General features: G+C 29.5%; 3 protein-coding genes across 4 annotated transcripts; 2 read left to right on the forward strand and 1 right to left on the reverse strand.

Moving 5' to 3' along the window:
* The first annotated feature begins 781 nt into the window (after nucleotides 1-781).
* LOC140671799 (probable glutamate receptor) lies at nucleotides 782-5,549 on the forward strand. The gene is made up of 11 exons (XM_072903406.1): nucleotides 782-1,054; nucleotides 1,133-1,233; nucleotides 1,448-1,531; nucleotides 1,589-1,894; nucleotides 2,066-2,172; nucleotides 3,234-3,404; nucleotides 3,763-3,998; nucleotides 4,116-4,330; nucleotides 4,612-4,868; nucleotides 4,972-5,044; nucleotides 5,162-5,549. The coding sequence occupies exons 1-11, from the start codon at nucleotides 856-858 to the stop codon at nucleotides 5,402-5,404; spliced, it is 1,992 nt and encodes a 663-aa protein (XP_072759507.1). The 5' UTR covers nucleotides 782-855; the 3' UTR covers nucleotides 5,405-5,549.
* A 248-nt stretch (nucleotides 5,550-5,797) lies between these two features.
* Nucleotides 5,798-10,635, forward strand: LOC140671629 (uncharacterized). Of its 2 annotated transcripts, XM_072903077.1 has the most exons (11): nucleotides 5,798-5,932; nucleotides 6,154-6,443; nucleotides 6,663-6,737; nucleotides 7,268-7,431; nucleotides 7,565-7,829; nucleotides 8,118-8,241; nucleotides 8,328-8,552; nucleotides 8,865-9,026; nucleotides 9,136-9,354; nucleotides 9,487-9,644; nucleotides 10,022-10,635. In XM_072903077.1, the coding sequence occupies exons 2-11, from the start codon at nucleotides 6,157-6,159 to the stop codon at nucleotides 10,188-10,190; spliced, it is 1,848 nt and encodes a 615-aa protein (XP_072759178.1). In that variant the 5' UTR covers nucleotides 5,798-5,932; nucleotides 6,154-6,156; the 3' UTR covers nucleotides 10,191-10,635. The 2 variants fall into 2 exon arrangements, with proteins under 2 accessions (XP_072759178.1, XP_072759180.1); XM_072903079.1 differs by lacking the exon at nucleotides 5,798-5,932 and having other exon boundaries at nucleotides 5,939-6,443.
* Nucleotides 9,486-17,964, reverse strand: LOC140671628 (transferrin 1). The gene is made up of 10 exons (XM_072903076.1): nucleotides 17,753-17,964; nucleotides 17,123-17,349; nucleotides 15,250-15,553; nucleotides 14,547-14,890; nucleotides 13,960-14,210; nucleotides 13,464-13,699; nucleotides 12,881-13,160; nucleotides 12,603-12,664; nucleotides 12,181-12,443; nucleotides 9,486-11,738 (listed from the first exon to the last, which is right to left on the reverse strand). Exons 1-10 carry the CDS (start codon nucleotides 17,823-17,825, stop codon nucleotides 11,649-11,651), a joined length of 2,130 nt encoding a protein of 709 aa, XP_072759177.1. The 5' UTR covers nucleotides 17,826-17,964; the 3' UTR covers nucleotides 9,486-11,648.
* Nucleotides 17,965-18,637: the final 673 nt, after the last annotated feature.

An 18,637-nucleotide genomic window follows, 5' to 3' on the forward strand; every position in this document is an offset into this window, starting at 1 on the left:
AATCAAATTATAAGTTTTTTATGTAGGTGATGTGTCGCAGGTATATTGACATTAAGTACATTAGGTTTTTTGTAATTTATCTTATACGTAATATTTTAATCATTAACCCAATTTTCGTTTAAGTATAAATACATATTATTCATACCAGATAAAGATATATTATTTAGATCTAATACGAGTGAATATTAAATCCGAATGAAAATATATTCAAATGACGTCGTTTCCTACAATAAGAATATCTAACCAGCAAATCAGTCGTTTAATTTGTATAAATCTACCAGTAAAGTTTATGAATTATTTTGTTTACTACACAATATTCCGCTTAAAATCATCGCTCGGACAGTGTACAAAGAACTGTTTGAATAGCGACCTAGTCCGATTTATACAAACGGAAGAGCAAATACGAGAAGAAAGCAAACATATAATTTATTCGCGACTTGCAGAATCGATGCGTCTGCAAGTCGATCTGTCGTTTATTCGTGTTCTTTGTCATTTAAATTTTCTCCTGTAAGCACAAAATGAGGTTTATAATTTTTCGCATTTTACTTGATCTGAATCTATAAAACCGATCGTCTGTTAAATCGTTAATAATTACAATGGTGGTTTTCCAAACAATCGATGAAACACGATCAGCGCGCCCACGAATTGTTATGTTTAATACCGACTAGGCAACGCGCATAAAATCATACGATGCTGATTATGCCGCTATTATCTGATATCTAAATTGTTTGCCTCCCGTCGTGATCGGCAAAAAAACAGTACGAACGGGAAAATATATTAGACCTGAAACCGTAGACATTCGTCCTATCGACTTAGTTCGTCATATTGAATTCCAGCGCGACGCGATCGCACAGAATGTTTCGTAAGTTTAATATTTCCTTGATCTTAAATTTGATCGTTCTCACGTGGACAATAGTGATGTTCAGCCTCGTGTGGGGTCAGTTGATTAGACCGATTTATGTGTACGAAGGTTTAATCAGAGATATTCGCAGCTACTTCAATAATACCTGCATCATACTCCTGCATTCTAGTCCAAATCCTATGGAAACTCAGGGTGAGAAGCAGATGGAAAATTAGACAATTTTATTTATCAAAATCAAATCTTCGCATATTGAAAACTGTTATCTTGCAGGACTTATGGAAGTCAATTACTTGCTGCGTCTTCAAAGATACCTGAGCTCGACTCTTTACATACGTACTGTAATCATAGATTTTCATATGATGGCAACACAAGTGAGCGCTTGGAATTTTTTTTTTATACACACACATATAATTCGTATTTTTTATTATATAAGATAAATTAAGAGTTGATTAATCTTATATATTTTTTAAAATGCTTATAATATATTAATAAAAATAGATTCATTTGAGAATTCTTCTGTATATAATTTTTGAAAAGTGATACATTAATCGTTTACTAAAAGGGAAAAAATTTACTTGCTTGCAGGGCAGAGAAAGTTATAATCACATCAAGAGACCTTTATTCGTCCTATTAAACGACAATGAAGATACGAGAGATAATTTTGCAAATGTAATTAGAAATGAAAAAGTTTAAGATAGTCTTTAGATAACTTAATAAATTTAATAGGTCTCCAAATGGATCACGATGGGTTATCCCACTTGGCTGGTTTTCTTCAACAACAAGACCAACTTGGCGGACTTTTTCTTCGACGTTTATGTACCATTTAATTGTAAATTTATGGTGACTCAAAGCATCAATGAAACCGGCAAGGAAAGCATCACTGAAGTTTATCAAGTTGTTAAAGGTGCAGAACTGAGGGAGAATCACTTTGGTATGTGGGATACGGAGAGAGGTCTGCAAGGTCCTCCACACGGCCTATATTTACGAAGAAATAATTTTTTCGGCCATACGTTACGCGTTGCTTCGCTCTACGTAAGATCACTTATAAGTATTTTCCCAAAAAAGTTCTAATCACAATAATAAATAATCAAATAAAATTAATAATTAAAAAACAATATTAACAATATTAACAATATTTAAATTAATGATTGAGCTAAAACAATATAATATTCACTTCGGCATATAAATATTTTATATTTATAGGACCCTCCTGTCAGTCTGTTTCATCGCAACGAAAAGAATGAAATAATAGGAGTTAATGGCTTTTTTGGAGAAATAATTTTGTTGTTGCAGGAGCAATTGAATTGCACGTAAGTAATATTAGATAAAAATAGGTATCTATCTTTTGTATTAAATTTGTTATTTGCGCAGAATTAAATATTTTAAATTCAATAATTAGGATATAATTCCTAAAGAAAAATATCAATTATAAAGGACATGTCCGTTAAAAAGTTCATTTAATATCCGTTCAATTGATTCATTATTATTTTTATTGTATTCGACTTTTTTTATTTCTTATCAGAATTCTTTGAAATAATTTTGTTTGTAACTTGACTGAATTTCTTTTGTTCCTTGTCTTTTTTCGGTGCTTTATCCTTTTCTATTTTATTTATGTTTATTTTATTTATTTTATTTTCTTCTTTTTTACACATTGTTTTTGCTATTCCTTTAGCTTTTTTAATTATCTAACGGTTTCTCTTCGAAGGTATTCTTTTTCATGAACTGCTCTCTTTTTTTAAAAAATATTCCTTTTCCGACTATCGTCGCTTTTTCGGCGTCTTTCTGAATACGTTCTCGAATTATATGATGGATAATACATAATTATACTATTGTATTTTTAAATACTACAATTTGTCTTTTATTACAGGGGAAAACATATACATATGATAATATCGCTAAATATCAATTGATCTAATAAATAGCTATATTAAATTAGTATTTATATAATTAACAAAATAAATAAAATATATCATATATATAACCATCATGTTATTTAAACATTTTTTTTAAGATTGATGAAACAGATTAATAATATTATTAAAAAAGAGGTTGCATCCTTGTCTTCATCCTTTTCATTAAACTAATTCTTTTGCAGCAAGATTGCGTAGCATGACGTCGTCACCGCTTCTTCATCCTGTAGTTTTGCGCTCATCCCGAGATTATTATAGTTAATATTGCTTGAAAAGAGTCACTGATGATTTTGACATAATTTTGACTGTAATTTTGATCTTGACAGCTTTTACTGTAAAGTTCTTTCAAAATTGTCATTTGAAATTATCTGACGATTCCTTTTTTTTAATAACAGGTTTTGACTATCAATTATCGACTAATTATAAAAATCGATACCTTATATGTCGAACGTTTGCTTCAGATTTACATACAGGGAAGCCGGATCGTGGGGCATGTGCCTACCAAATGGCTCGTGCTCGGGTGCAATCGGGATGTTAAAAAACGATGAAATTGACTTCGCAGCAACGGAGTTTATGATGACTAAACAGAGACTAAATTACGTCAGTTTTACAACACCCATTTTCTCGACCAAGTATATTTTTATTTCATAAAAAAACATTTTAAATGCACTGAACGTCTCAATCCACAATAATTTAAAGACAGCTTCAAAAAGTTTGATCTTCAGAACATTCTATACATAACAAAAATATGAACATATATTTATTTATTATAGAGCATAGAAGCAATTTATTAATGCAATTAGTTTTCAGTTATTATTAAGTATTAAATTTTATATATTATATTAAATTTAATATAATATAACATAATATTTTTATAATAAATATTTATATATAAAATTTATAGTATATATTAAATTTAATGTGTGCAGTACATTAAATTTAATTTATCTAATACTCATCATTAATTATTCACATTCTGTTTATTATTAGAGTCCGTCCGTACATTAAAAGACCAGAGTCGACGACTGTAATAAAATGGGATGCTTACGTGGCACCATTCTCTGTCAACATTTGGAGGGTCATCGGTCTTTTTATAATAATTATGAGCGCATCGATCGTGTTTATTCAAAAATTTTTTTTATCTATTACACATTTGCAAAATAACAACTTATCGTCAAGATTTACAGAGATTACATTTTTTATCACAGGAGCGTTCTGTGGTCAAGGTAATATTCGTGTCATTCTCTTTTCTCTAATCATATAAATAAATACTCCTACTTTAGAGCTGTGTGTAACGTTTCTTAAATGTACGATTATTATCATGAGATGTAACATCTTATCAGGCATGGACCAATCTACGCTAGATCCTGTAAGAATGGTGCATTTAGTAACTTACTTGACGGCGGTCATAATCTTATCCGCTTATTCTGCCGCCTTGATTAGCTTCCTTACTGTCAAGACATTTACTCTGCCTTTTACAACTATGGAGGGCCTCGTAAAAGATGAATCTTACGGTTGCGGAGTAATTGGTAATTCGGCCTACTATGCTTTTCTCCAGGTACTTAAATTTTTTTGCCATAAAATCAGGAACCTTACTTATTATTAGAAAAAGCGTATCAGACGCTCCATAGCAATTTATTATTAATAATAAATATATATGTAGCTTAATCTTTATGTGTATGAGTAAGATTATGTCAAAATATCACGCGATTACGCGATAGATAACGCATATTTAATTTAATATTTATTCGAATAATAATAATATAGTTAAAGAAATGAAAATCTTATTTATGGAGAATTTTACAAGGTGCAATTTATTTGGTAACTTTGTTACGACAGCATTCGACAGACAAAATAATGAGCCGAGTGTTTAATGAGAAAATAGAGAAAGAAAAAAAATTACCATCAAGTTATTTGGAAGGTGTTGAACGCGTTTGCAAAGAGGATAAATACGCTTTTGTTGCGCTTGATAGTATGGCATCTTTGCTGCAACAAAAAGCCACTTGCAAGTTGGAGCCATTGGATGTCATCACGCCTGCTACTATAGCGATGGCCCTGCAGCGCAACAGCCCGTATCGTGGTATTATTAATGCCCAGTGGGTGTCGAGCGTAAATTAAATATTAAGTATATTAGATGTATTTTTAGATAATCGAATTTTACTTTGTTTTGTTAACTGTATTTTATTAATATTCTTGTAGTATCCTGCTGATGAAAGACAACGGAATCTTGCAGCGTTTACTGCAAACGCAATGGTCGGTCCAGCTAGGCACAGTGAGTAATGCAATAATAAAGTAATATAATAGTAGTGCATTATAGTTAATTAAATTTATAACAAGTGGCTCGGTATATTAAACATTTGTATTCTTGATCTAATGCGTTCGATTGTAGTCGGCATCGTCGTGGAAATCGGTCGAGATGGGTGATATAATGCCACTGTTGTTTCTCATGATCATCGCTTCATTCGTTAGCTGCCTCGTCTACATTACGGAACGCATCATTTATAAAGGTTGTTTCAAGCAGGTCAAGTTAAAAAAATCGATAAATGACAACTCTTCTCAACCAGGTCAAGTTAAAAAAATCAATCAACTACAAGATAAAAAAATCGATAAATCACAGAAAGAGAAAAAATAAATAAAGAATACATGCTGTTACGCACGGCATGTCTTGTTTAATAAGATATAATAAATCTTCTAATCATCTATTAATATATATAGCATTTTATTATACTCGCCGATTCTAATATATGGACGACATTCAATAACAGACCGAATGTAAATAATTAACCGTAAGATAATAAGTATATATTAAATAAGTATAATCATAAACATGAAATTGCATTAAAATATTATTTTATATCTATTTTTAATATTTTCAGTTTTTTGATATAATAATTTAAAGATAATAAATAGTGTGTAGATTATATTTTTGATTTTAAATTTGTCATATTATGTTTTCATGTTTGCGATTTTGTCTTTATAGTATGTTGATTATATACGGTAGGACGAATAGATGTCGTGCAAAAACACGCAGACCGTAGAATTTACCGATTTTCTTGGCAGTTGCTTTCAGAACTTCAAACGAATAATAGCGCGTGTTAGTCAAATTAAAATCATCAAACATCTTATTTATTTAAAGCAAAGTTTTGTGAATATAATCTGTGTAATAATTTTTTTATTTTATATAATTGAAGTATTTAATTATTATATTATATATATTTATGTGTAGGTGAAAATGTGGATGCGTGTGTGCGTATATTTGCCACAAATATACAACACGGACACACACACACACAGACACACACACACACACACACACACACACACACACACACACACACACATATACATATATATATAATATAAATATATTTAAATAATCAGATTATGTCCTTAAATATTCCCCGGTCACAATATCGCAAGAAAAAAGACCATGTGTCTATAAATAAAGAAAATGTGGAAGTACAAAAAAATAACAATCTTATCAAAGATAAGAACAGCTGTAAAAGCAACAAAGGATTGTCAGTAAATTATTTGTCCTATAATCCTATAATCCAAGTGCAAAAATCTTTTCTAAATGAAACTAAATTTAAAATTCATTACGATGATGAAGAACATTTCAGATCACGCTCACGCGTGCGAAAAGACACATTGAATAAGACCGTTTTATGCAGGTAAGGAACATAATCTTTCTTTTATTTTTACAAACAATTTGTATTTTTAAGAGGGAGGAAAAGAGAGTGTTAAAATTGATAACTATATTATAAATTATTTATATACAAGTATTATAAAGAAATCAGTTTGTAAATAGACTGATGACCCCTAATCAAATCATAAAATTTTGCTAAGCTTGTTTGTGTATCTTGTAAAAGAAAGTTTATTTTTTTTTGTAGAGCACGTTCTTCAAGCAATTGCCGAAACAGTGTTTCTTCAGATAAGAAAGCTAAAATAAACAATAAATGTCAAAGGTATTTTATGTATACAAATAAATTTTTTATATAAATCTATAAAATATGATTTTTAAAAATGATTATTTATTATTTTATTTGGAAAAAAACAAAATAGAGAATGTATGAAATTATTACAAAACAGTAAAAATATTATATTTATTATGTAAAATAAATTATTCAAATTTTATAACAAATTATAAAAATTGACGAATATTTTTATTATAACATATAGAAACGTTTTTTTCTTATAACATTAGAAACATTTTAATTTCCGATATTAATATCATTTATTAATTCAATCTGTTTTTAGTTAAAAATAATAAAAATAAATATTACATATTTTGTTTAAAAAATGAAAAATGTTTAAATTTTTTTAAATAATTTTATATGTAATAAAGAGAAAAAAAGAATCTATCAAATAATCTGTAATTAAATCATGTTTTTTCTTGTTTTGTATTTTATATTAAATTGTTGATTTAACAATAATACACAAATATTAATTAAAAAACATTCAGCAGAGATGTTACATTTATTTGTTTTCTATCTAGATCTCAGTCTGAAAATAGAAAAACTTCGTCGCAAGATGCACTATGTGCCGGAACAGTATCACAACATGCGCATATTCAAAAAACTAGACATCTTTCAGCCGAGGTTAAAAAGCGAACATTTACAAGTATTGAGATGTGGAAAAACAAGATGAGAAAGCCATATAGTTAGTATTTTGAAAATATTTATTGCTAATATATTAATCAATTGTATTCTCTTCAGATCTTGCTTCAAAAGTAGATTTATAAATACTCGAAAGAATTTATTGGAAAATTTTCTTAGTCGTGCAATTTATTTAGCTGGTACCGTGCCTAAAAACTTGGCAGCCAAATATCCAAATGTAGATAAAGTCCATACTAAAATTAAGTTAAGGAAGAGTGCTGAACATGTCAAAGGTCTGCCTAAAAAATCATCAAATCTTCAATCTGAGATAGATCCAACGATTAAGCAAAATAAAAATATCAAGGAATCGATATTTTCTGTAATCAAGCATTTACCAAATGAAATTGTGCCCATTTTGCAAGATAATAATTTATTAAATACACGAGTTGATATTAATACAAGGTAAGCTAGAAAAAAAAAATTAATGGAAATAAAATGGATATTCATTAATAATTTATTCATTAATAATAAATAAAGATTGATATTATTACAATTGTATCGAATATTTAATTATTAATTAAATATTATCATATATTAGTATATTATTATCATAATATTATTATCACAAAATCATTATTATATAATTATTACCATATCAATAAACATTTATATGTTAAATAATTATAGAATAATTGGAACGTTGGAAAATTGCTTTACTTTATTTTTAAAATATTGCAAACATTTTTTTAGCACAAACAATATTGCTGAAAATGATGAGCAAAATGATTATTTAAACATTGGATTTGAAGTTAGTTCTACAACCTCCATAACACCTCTAGATGGCCTTTTGCTCCCAGCTATAACTCCAGCAAAGGTAATGAAATGATATGCATCAATATTATTTATATTTATTTTAATCACTTGCTCAATATTGCATTTAAAAAAATATTTTTTCAAAAGGTACGTTACTTAAAACGTGACGTGACCCATTATGGTAACAAATTATTAAATAAAAAAGAAGACTTTGAAAATATTCATCCGTACGGGTATGATTATTTGGAAGAAGTGCCACGTATGGAACGTAAAAGGGAGAACAATACTCCCAAATTGTCTTTTCATTTTCTAAAGCAAAATGTAAACGCAGATCAAAGAAGAATCGTTGTAGGATATTTGATTCGTCTTGGAGTAAGTATAATGTAGCTTAATCAGAAATATTTAACGGTTTATACAAGTGGTATAAGTAAAAAAAGTATAAATTTGATAGATAAAAATGATAAGTATAATGTAGCTTAATCAGAAATATTTAACGGTTTATACAAGTGGTATAAGTCAAGAAAGTGATATTTAATAAGCAAAAATAATTTTTTTTATACTTATCAGCAATAAAACACAATGACAATTAATATGAGATATCTTTCTATCACGTCGATTAAGATAAAATAGATTTAAATTATACTAAACTCTGTTTTTTATTTCTAATGATTGTGACACATTTAGGTACATCTTCAGTACTCGTCAAATATTATTTATCAAACTGTCAAGTTATTTGACATTGCTATTGATAGAATTTTGGTAGACACGGATAATATACAGTTAATGGCTTTAGCGTGCCTCTGGATAACTCTTAAGCGAGAAATAGTTAGTCATAAAATACCATCGGTAATAAAATTTTTTATCCAAAGGAAAGAGGATTTTTCTATTATAATATTAAATAATTTGAATGATATAGTTTTAATATAAATGTGTTATACATTTTTCATCTTTTTAGGCGACTACGATAGTGGAAATGGCGAAGGATTTATATATAGGCCAGGAGAAAGATTTATTAATGTACGAGAGGAAGATTATTTTAGCTGTTGATTTCAACTTAAGATTTGCTGATCCTTTCTCATTGATTTTCTATTATATATTGAATGTAATACGAGATAACATATATAATGTTAACTCAAACAACATCTTACACATCTACTTCTGCGGCAGTTATTTGGTAAAAAAAAAATATATACCTATATATATATATATATAGAGTACATTTAAATCATACAATATACGATTCAATTTTTATTGTAATTAGTTATACACACAAATAAATAAACGATCCCTCTTTTTCATGTTATAGCTCGATATATCTATGTTAGATGAAAATTTATGTGATAAGCCAGTATATGTTCTGGCCATGGCTGCAGCTGAATTATCCTTTTGTTCTATATATTCTGATAATATTGGTACGGCGGATACATGGTGTAAATTTTGGAGTCAAAAATATTCTCTCAAGGAGTAAGAGAATTAATAATTTCCGCTTTTTATCTCGAACAAATGTATAAGTTGTATCTTTTTTAAATGACAAACATTTAACATTTTTATACGTTTTTATATATTATAAGAAATGCAGGAATCTTTAATCACAAGCACTTAATGTTTAACAGTCTGGTTTATTATGTGATAAATGTTTTACCATACAAGAAGATAGTTATAAAAAAATATGTAATTATTGGAAAAAGATTAGATACTAGAATAAATGGAAAAATATATGTTTTAATATTTATTATTTTTTGTATTCAAGAAAATATAATTAGAGACACATTTTTTTCTGAAAAATTAGTTTTTTAATTTTGCAATTTTTTTAAATTAATTCAGAATGTTTTTTTTTTCAGATGGGAAGAGACGGCGATGAGTTTTACAAAACAGACTATAATACGGCAAGCTTTAGCAAATACATTTGGTTCGAATATTGTATATAAAAAATATTTGCATAGTAAACGCGGAAAAGTTTCCAACTTTCTTCTCGATAAATTGAAAAAAAGCTTGTGCAAAAATAATTAATATCATAATTTTTTTAAAAGAGCTTGTATTTTGTTCTATCTGTCCCTTCAGATTTTATATCTGTTTTTTTATCAAATAACTACCGCAGAAGTAGATGTGTAAGATGTCGTTTGAGTTAATATTATATGTATTATTTCGTATTACATCCAATATAAATAGAAAAGTAATGAGAAAGGATCGGCAAATTTTAAGTTGGAATTAACAGCTAAAATAATCTTTCTCTCGTACATTAATAAATCTTTTTCCTGGCCTATGTATAAATTCTGTCCCCCAGTTGGAAACTTTCTTCTCGATAAACTGAAAAAAAACTTGTGCATGATGAAAGGACAGATAGAATAAAATACAAGCTCTTTTTAAAAAATTATGATATTAATATTTGAATCATATAATAATTGAATCTTGAACTAAATGTGTGATATTAAATATTAAATTTACAACATTAAGATAAGTTATAAGATCTATTTATTTTTCAATCCCATTTAGTTCATATAAAAGTATTAAAATAGAATTATCAAAAAATCAATAAATAAATTTATGTAAGAAAGAACATAAAAAAAGTTATTATATTTAAATTTAAAAATTATTATATTTAAAAACAAAGATAATTATGAAAAAGAACCTTGGAAGCGCTCTATTTTTTAAAGAAATAACACTGTGAATTAAATCATTCTTTTTACTTTTAAAAAATTTTATACTGTTAAATTAATTTTATTATGTTGATTATATAAAATTTTTATTGTATTTAATAAAGAATTTTTGTATCTATATATCTGTATATATATATGTATCTTGTATTTATCTTTCTGTGTGTGTTAAATTCTTAAAACAATCAGAACATGAAAGCCACTCGTGAATATACAAAATATTCTAGTATTAAGAAATGCAAATTGTAAAATATGCTTTTTCTTTGTAATATTTTAAAGATATTTTACTTGTTCTTCATGTTTGATATGATATCATATCAGTTTCTTTGATGTTTTAAAAATAGAAAATGTTATTATACAAAATGAGTTGCTTAACATGATAATTTAAAATAACTTTTAAAATGCGTGTCGTACACAAGAATAGACATAAGTTACTACATTTCTATATTTAATATTTATTTTTAAAAGATTTTATAAAATTATATAACGAGAAATAGGATATAAAATAATGTGTATTGTATGCTCGGAAAAGTATATATTTTTAATATTAAAAATTTAAGGAAATCATAGTTTCTTCTTATGTTGATGATCGATTTATAAATGCATAATCTATCATGGCAATATGTCATTATAAACACAAGAAAGGTTATCAACTATGATAATATTTCTATATCTAACAGTCCTTTTTATGAGTCATCGATATGTATATGACCTCTAATGATAATTTCTTAGCAATTAGATAGTAGAAGCAATATCACATATATTATGACATCCGTAAGCAACCAGGTGCTTTTAAATTTTCGAGTGCGAAAATTTAATGATTGCCGTAATCCTGTTGAGTACTTGCCCAAGTATCCCACTTGTCCCATGTGTTATCGGTGGATATCAATTCTTTCACATTGTCCTAAAGAAATAATATTTTTTTTTGCTTACTAATATACAGTTGATCAATATTTTTTAATTAAAACTATATACAATCATCTAATTGGCAGAAAACATTTTTTTACGAAAATAAAGAAATATAATTTTATATATATATATATATAGCTTGCTATCTCTTTTTTTACTCACGCAATGAAATATTTTTATTGTATGATTAATTGATATTTTATTATATTATTTTTATATTATTGATGCTTAAAATATTAATTTTATATTTTTAATAATATTTATTTTGTTTCTGGTTTAATAAATTAATATATTTCTATGTGTTATTTAATAACAATACGATATTTCGATAGCATTTGACTTTCTACAGTTAATGTAAATAAAAAAATCTAACTAGCGAAAAACTAATTATTAAACTTAGAATTAATCAAATATAGAAGAAATGATAATCTTCTTACCTTGAACAATATATTACGCTTGTCATCCCAGGCACCGAAAAGACGCAATAAATCCGGTTGCTTCGAATATAAGGTGCTCGCGGCCAAAATGCCATGTTTCAACTCTTCCAAGGTATTTGGACCTTTTCCGGCCGAGCTGACAATTATCCTTGGTGGCTCTAATCCTAAGTTACAACGCTGCCATTCATTGATAGGAGCTTGACCACCATTCGGACAAAGCAAGGCGTAATCTTCGCGTTTGCCTGTATCATCCTTCTCACTATCTAAAATATATGTTTATAAAATATAATACGTTAATGTGTTAATAGAATATAATGACAAATATAATAGAATATAATTTATTAAAATTATACTATTTATATATTAATTATATTAATTGTATTATTATATTTATTAATAATTAAAATTAAAATTATACTTACCGAGCTGTTGCAAAGCCGTCAAAGGTAGGAACGCAACGTCTCCTTTGCCATCTTTCAAACATCTATGAAAGAAGACGGAAATTAAATTTTTGTTAAAGGTAATATAACATTTTAAAAACAAGATATGCAGTTTTATCATTAAATTATAAAGAAGAATTTTTTATAATTAATTTCATTGTTTACCATAATGGGAGAAAAAGTTATGTATGTTAAATTTATTTCTACAATTTAGCTGAAAATAAGAGCTCTATTGATGTGAAAAAGTTATACAAAATTACCTGAGTGCTCCTTTTCCGCCATTATAATGTTCAACATTCGTCGGTCTGCATTTCGTGGCTTCTTGCACTCGATCGTCACCAGATTTGACATTGCCAACGCACAATTGACAAGACTTAGAATTGATAGGTGCGCCAGGTGCGCAAGACTCGGAGAAGAAGGTATCCATTTCTTCCGATTCATTAATAAGTCCCTTTTCTTTGAGAGTGTGAGCCGGTGCAGAGTGACCAGCGAAGTCACCCACGTAACCACTGTGACAAGACTTCTTGCCTCTGAGATCGCCTGTAAAAGGAAATCATTTATACAAATCGTAATTCATTACAGAAAAAGGTGCATTTAGGTCCTTTAATTCTTTCTACAAACTTTTTTCAGTTGTTCAATATTCACGTATTTTTTTTTAATTTAAATTTATAAAAATAAGTGTTAATGTCTTTCAATATTGATATGGCATCTCGATTTTAATATATGTATAAATAAATTCTAATTTTTTTCTCAGAATTTAATGTGTTTTAATAAATTTTATTTGAAAACAGATGTAGAGACTTTATCGGAATGTTTGCATTTTAAGTACACAAACTCGTATACCTAATCCGTTTATGGAAGAGCCACTCTTGACAACAGCGACTGCCGGTATCTCATTGAGTTGTGTTGATCCCTGGCCATAAGCTTCAGCGACGATCGGTTTTGCGTTATAATTGTCGATTGCGAGTTTCACGGATCCGCCATCAATCACAGTTATATCTGCTCCATTATCTCTGACGGCCTTCAAGCAAGCAATCTCATCCTTCTCCAGTATGCAGTCTAATCTAGGTCTGGCATCTCTACATAAATTACAACATGATGTAATACGAGCATCTGTTCATCAACAATAAATATCTTGATAATAAAATATGAAGGATTTATGTAGAAAATTATGGTGTTGTAATTTATATTTACATCTTTAAAGCTTAATTGATAAAGTCTCTTTAATTTTCACCTTAAATGTTACAATAAATAAATAATAAATTAAATTTGTTTTGAAGCAAATCTTTTCAATTGTCCAAGAGAAAAACATTGATATATTCTACGTGCAATTATATACCTGGAGAACGCGGCTCTGGCGAGAGCGCGACACTTGTCCAACGCATTTTGGCTCCAAACGCACCAACGAGCGTCCCTTTCTGGTGCTCCGGAATTTCTCTCGATCACGTCCATATATTTTGCGTTTTTCAGATGCTCTTCCGGCGATACTGGCGATGCGGCGACAGCCAATGTCTTTTCATTGAGCAGCAGAAGATCCTTCCACCAATTTGCCTTCTCGTTCTCGCCAAGTTGACTTAGTTGCGTTAGTTCCTGAAATGTTTCGAAATTAAAATACGACCTTGATTAAGAAATATGATATACCATATAAAAGAAATTGTTTAAATTAAATGTCCAGTAATTGTTTTCTTAATATATGATATGAACGATTATGTGTTATATTTATGAAGATGGGAAATCTTTGTATTTAATTAATTTTTTATCTCTTTTATAATGACTTATCAAATAAAATATTACATTTTCCAATTATTAATATATCACGTAGATATATAAAAATATCCTTTTCGCAAAGTGTCATTTTTATTTCATATAATTTTGTTGGATAAATTATCAAATAAATAGGGTCTTAAAAAAACAAATCTCACGCACTCTCTGAATATCTCCCGCATTGTTGGTGTCATCCCCGTTGGTCATGTATCCCTGCCATGGTCGGGCGGCCCACGTGCACGGTTTCGTGTGGGCGTCGATGGGCACTTTGCTACCGTCCGGACAGAAGTATCGGAAGTCGGCCGGATTTTCGGGTGTCAGTACCGCTGGAGTGACCCCGACGGGCAAGCCAAAGAAGCGCTTCACGTAGATGACCTTCGTCCATGCGACCTGGCCGCCGTTGTGAGCTAGACAGCGTAATGCGCCCTCATATCCGGAATATTTATCTGGGTAATCGCATATGTCTGGTTTCTCGCAAAGAGCGCACATGTTGCTGTATGTCTCCTCTGAAAAATACAAGAAATAACGATGCATCTCATATAAAGTATTTTTCAAATATTTTCCAAATAAAGAATGTAGAGTAAAAAAGAAGAAAATTATTAATTTTTATCCGAAAAAATGGAAACTCGAAAAAGCATACTTTAGTCTCTAATTAATTCATTCATTCGTTATCCTCATTTATTTGCTGCAATTTGCATGATATTATAATTTAATCTCGATGTAAATATAAGGCGCAAAAATATTTTGTATTAAAAAAAAAACAGCGAGTCGATTTATGCGTTATTTCGCAGCTAACAATACTGTTTACCGGCAATTCACTTATATGACATAATTGACGCAAGTTCTTTAGATTGCTGCCACTTACTGAGTCTCTGATTGATCGCGGGATCGGGCGACCACCTGCCCACCAGGCAGCCTTTGTCGAAGAGCGTGCTCAAAGCGCGAAGCTCATTCTCGCGGGCGGAATATTCCGGATTGTTGACATCGGTCAGCACACCCATAGCGGTGAGCTTCGTGATGGGAATCTTGTAACCGACATTACGGCCCACGCCTGTATGACAAGACTTAAGACCGCTCAGTCCTTGAACGTTGTTAATGTCCAGATCTTTATGTATTACAGCTACCGCCTCGTAACGATATATCGCGTCGGGTTCCTCCTTTGTCCTGACCTGATAGCACAAAAAAAGAATTCATACATTATTCATTCTGTTTGAAAATTTAAATGATCGTAAACATATCCTATTCTCGAGAGAGCGTGACATATGTACGAGAAATCTTAAGTCAGCGAATAATCTCAAATTTTTCCAAGATCAGTTCATTAGAATTCGTGATATTTAATTAAATTGACTGTTCCAATTGTGTTTTTCTATAATTATTTTATAAATAATATTTTACAAAGTATTACATTTTTTCTGACACATTTAAATTCTATTACATTTATTAAAAATCTAATTTTTGGATAACTCAAGTTACCTGATTATATTAATATAATATTAATATTATAAAGATTAATATCATATTAAAGAATTAAGAAGGAAAAGTAGAATAGCAGCGAATAGTATATGTGGATTAGGAGAAAGAATTTGTAGAGATGATTTTAGTAGGAGATGGATGTTGTACAAATACTTGGTGCAAAGTGTGATGGACTATGGCGTGGAAATTTGAGGGTGGGAGGAAAAGAAAGAGTTAGAAAAAATAATAGTAGACTATATTAGATGGATTTTTAGATTAGATTTCTGTACACCGAGATATATAATACAGAGAGAGAGCTAGGTTTGATAAAATTAAAATGTGAATGGGGTATTAGAGCCATGAAATACGAGCAAAAGGTCAGGGAAAAAGAGGATGTTCATTTGGTAAAGAAATGTTGGTTAGAAAAAGTGAACTTGGCTAAAAAAGAGTTGTATAGTAGAGAAAGGGAATGATTCTATAATAATAAAGAATGGAGTATAGAGGCAATAGAAGCTACGTTGTATAATGGAGAAGATATTGAAAATAGTTTAAGAGAGAGAGAGAGAGCGTGACATACAAAGACAATTAGAAGATGCAAGATTCAGGGAGGCAAAGTACAATAAAAGGTATAAAGATTTATATTATGGAGAACAGAAAGCCCAACTTTTTAAGGAAGGAAATGCTTGATAGGTATATGTATGGGGATGAGATAAGAGCCCTGGTAAAGTTAAGATACGGTAATCTAGAAGAATATAATAAGTATTGCTTAGGTGATAAGTGTAAAGTGTGTAAATTTTGTAACAAAGGATGGGATAAGATTGAACACTTTGTATCGGAATTTATGATGACGAAGGAATAGTTTAGTGAGATAAGTGAAGAATGCGCTGAAGAAAGAATAACAAGAATTTTCAATGACGAATTAGATGTGAAGAAAGGTGCATTGTTAAAAAGGTTTTGGAAGGAAAAAGAAATTAGAAAGAATAAGAGTTTATGTGAGAATGTGAGAGGATAAGGGTAGATTTAGAAATTAAAATTTAGATAAAGTACTTATGTGTATATTTATTGATGTTACTGTTGTGAAAGATAGAGTAGGCATGATGTAATGATGTGATCGAGGAAAGATATGGAAGAATGTGTGATTTAGACTTTTTGTAATCCAAGTCCCTTCTTGGCTTATTTACTGATAAATAAATTATTATTAATTATTAATATTGTATTATATATATATATATATATATATATAATACAATATTAATAATTAATAATAATTATGCTGATTATATTACCTGTTCGACGACGCTATATCCGGCGTTTTCAGCTAATTTATTCTTCGCTGCGAGATACATATCCTCAGGATCTACCGCGACAATGTCCGCTTCCTTCTTGCCAACCCTCTCGATGCAGTCGTATCGATCGCGTCCGGAAATGCATGATATTGGAAAGCCTTTGCTAGCCGAGTCTTCCATCATTTTCGCGCATTCCTTTACATAAATCTCCGGGATGCACATCGTAACTGCGCGCATAATTAATAAACACACTTTATAAAGAATCGAATTAATAATTCAACACTCTTTATTAAACGCACTTTGAATGTACTTGAAATCTTGAGATTTAATTCAACATTTTAAATTTAGAGTCATGAGATTAAGATGCTGAAATTATTTAATATAATTAAACTGGTGTAATGTATTTGCTTCGGCTTTCTGTGAATCAGCGTATAAATATAAAATAGTTTTTATTATTCTTTGTAATCGAAGCTTGATCTTTTGATTGAAGAGATTTGATTTTTAAATTCATAAATGTGTTAAGAACGGATAACGATTTTTATAAATCTTTATACTTGCTCTCTGATAAGCAATTTTAATATTTCTAATATATTTCTGTGAATCAATTGTCAAAGCAATGTAAATACTTACACACTCGTGGCGAATTCGATGCGGATACAGCCGCCATCGCGAAGATCGCGAGCACCGTGAATCTGTGCAGCATCTTGATTACTGCACCACTCTAATTACGGTACCGTGATTTTTATTCCCAAAAAAAGAACGCAAGACTGATCGAAAAAGTGAAGTGGAGAATAAAAACCTGACCAGATGGTCTTCGGCGCCAACTTGTCAAGACCGAGAGAAGCGGTCTACGCACGTTCTTATATACGAGTAGATGTGTCTTTTTCTTCTTCGGATCTCGAAGCTTGGAGAGGGGTGTTTCGCTCTTTCTTTTCCATCTCTTTCGTCTCGCGCTTAACGATTTCTGCGCGTTGTTCTCCCTCTTTTTCCTCTCTCTCTCTCTCTCTCTCTCTCTCTCTCTCTCCTCAATTCATTTCACGTAATGACATCATCGTCATTATTTATTCGATTCTTCGGTTCTCCTGTAGCAATGGCACTTTCCACGTGTTGTTGCACGTCAAGAGACGACAAAATTTTAATTTTTTAAATTTTTTATCATAAAAATATTGATTACAAAATACAACTGTAAATAGCTTTAATTTAATTGATATACAAAACAGTATACACTCAGTAATATTTACTATGCAAGTCGAAAATAATTTTTGCTTAATGTGCAAATGGCAAATTTAATAGCTTTTTAATTATAAAAAATTAAGAAAGCAATTTATTAAGAAATTAATTAGAGAATATTAAATTTAATAAAGGATTTTAACTTAAAATTTAGTTATCAACAAATCTTTAAATCTCTCACCAAATGTCATGATGTTTAATGGATTGGTGGTAAAGAAGAAATTATAACGATTTTCGATAAGATATACTATTTATAAAGTAAGTTTGCTATCAGGTAGATAAAAG

Source organism: Anoplolepis gracilipes, chromosome 12 (assembly GCF_047496725.1).
Source record: "Anoplolepis gracilipes chromosome 12, ASM4749672v1, whole genome shotgun sequence".
Taxonomy (NCBI): Eukaryota; Metazoa; Arthropoda; class Insecta; order Hymenoptera; family Formicidae; genus Anoplolepis; species Anoplolepis gracilipes.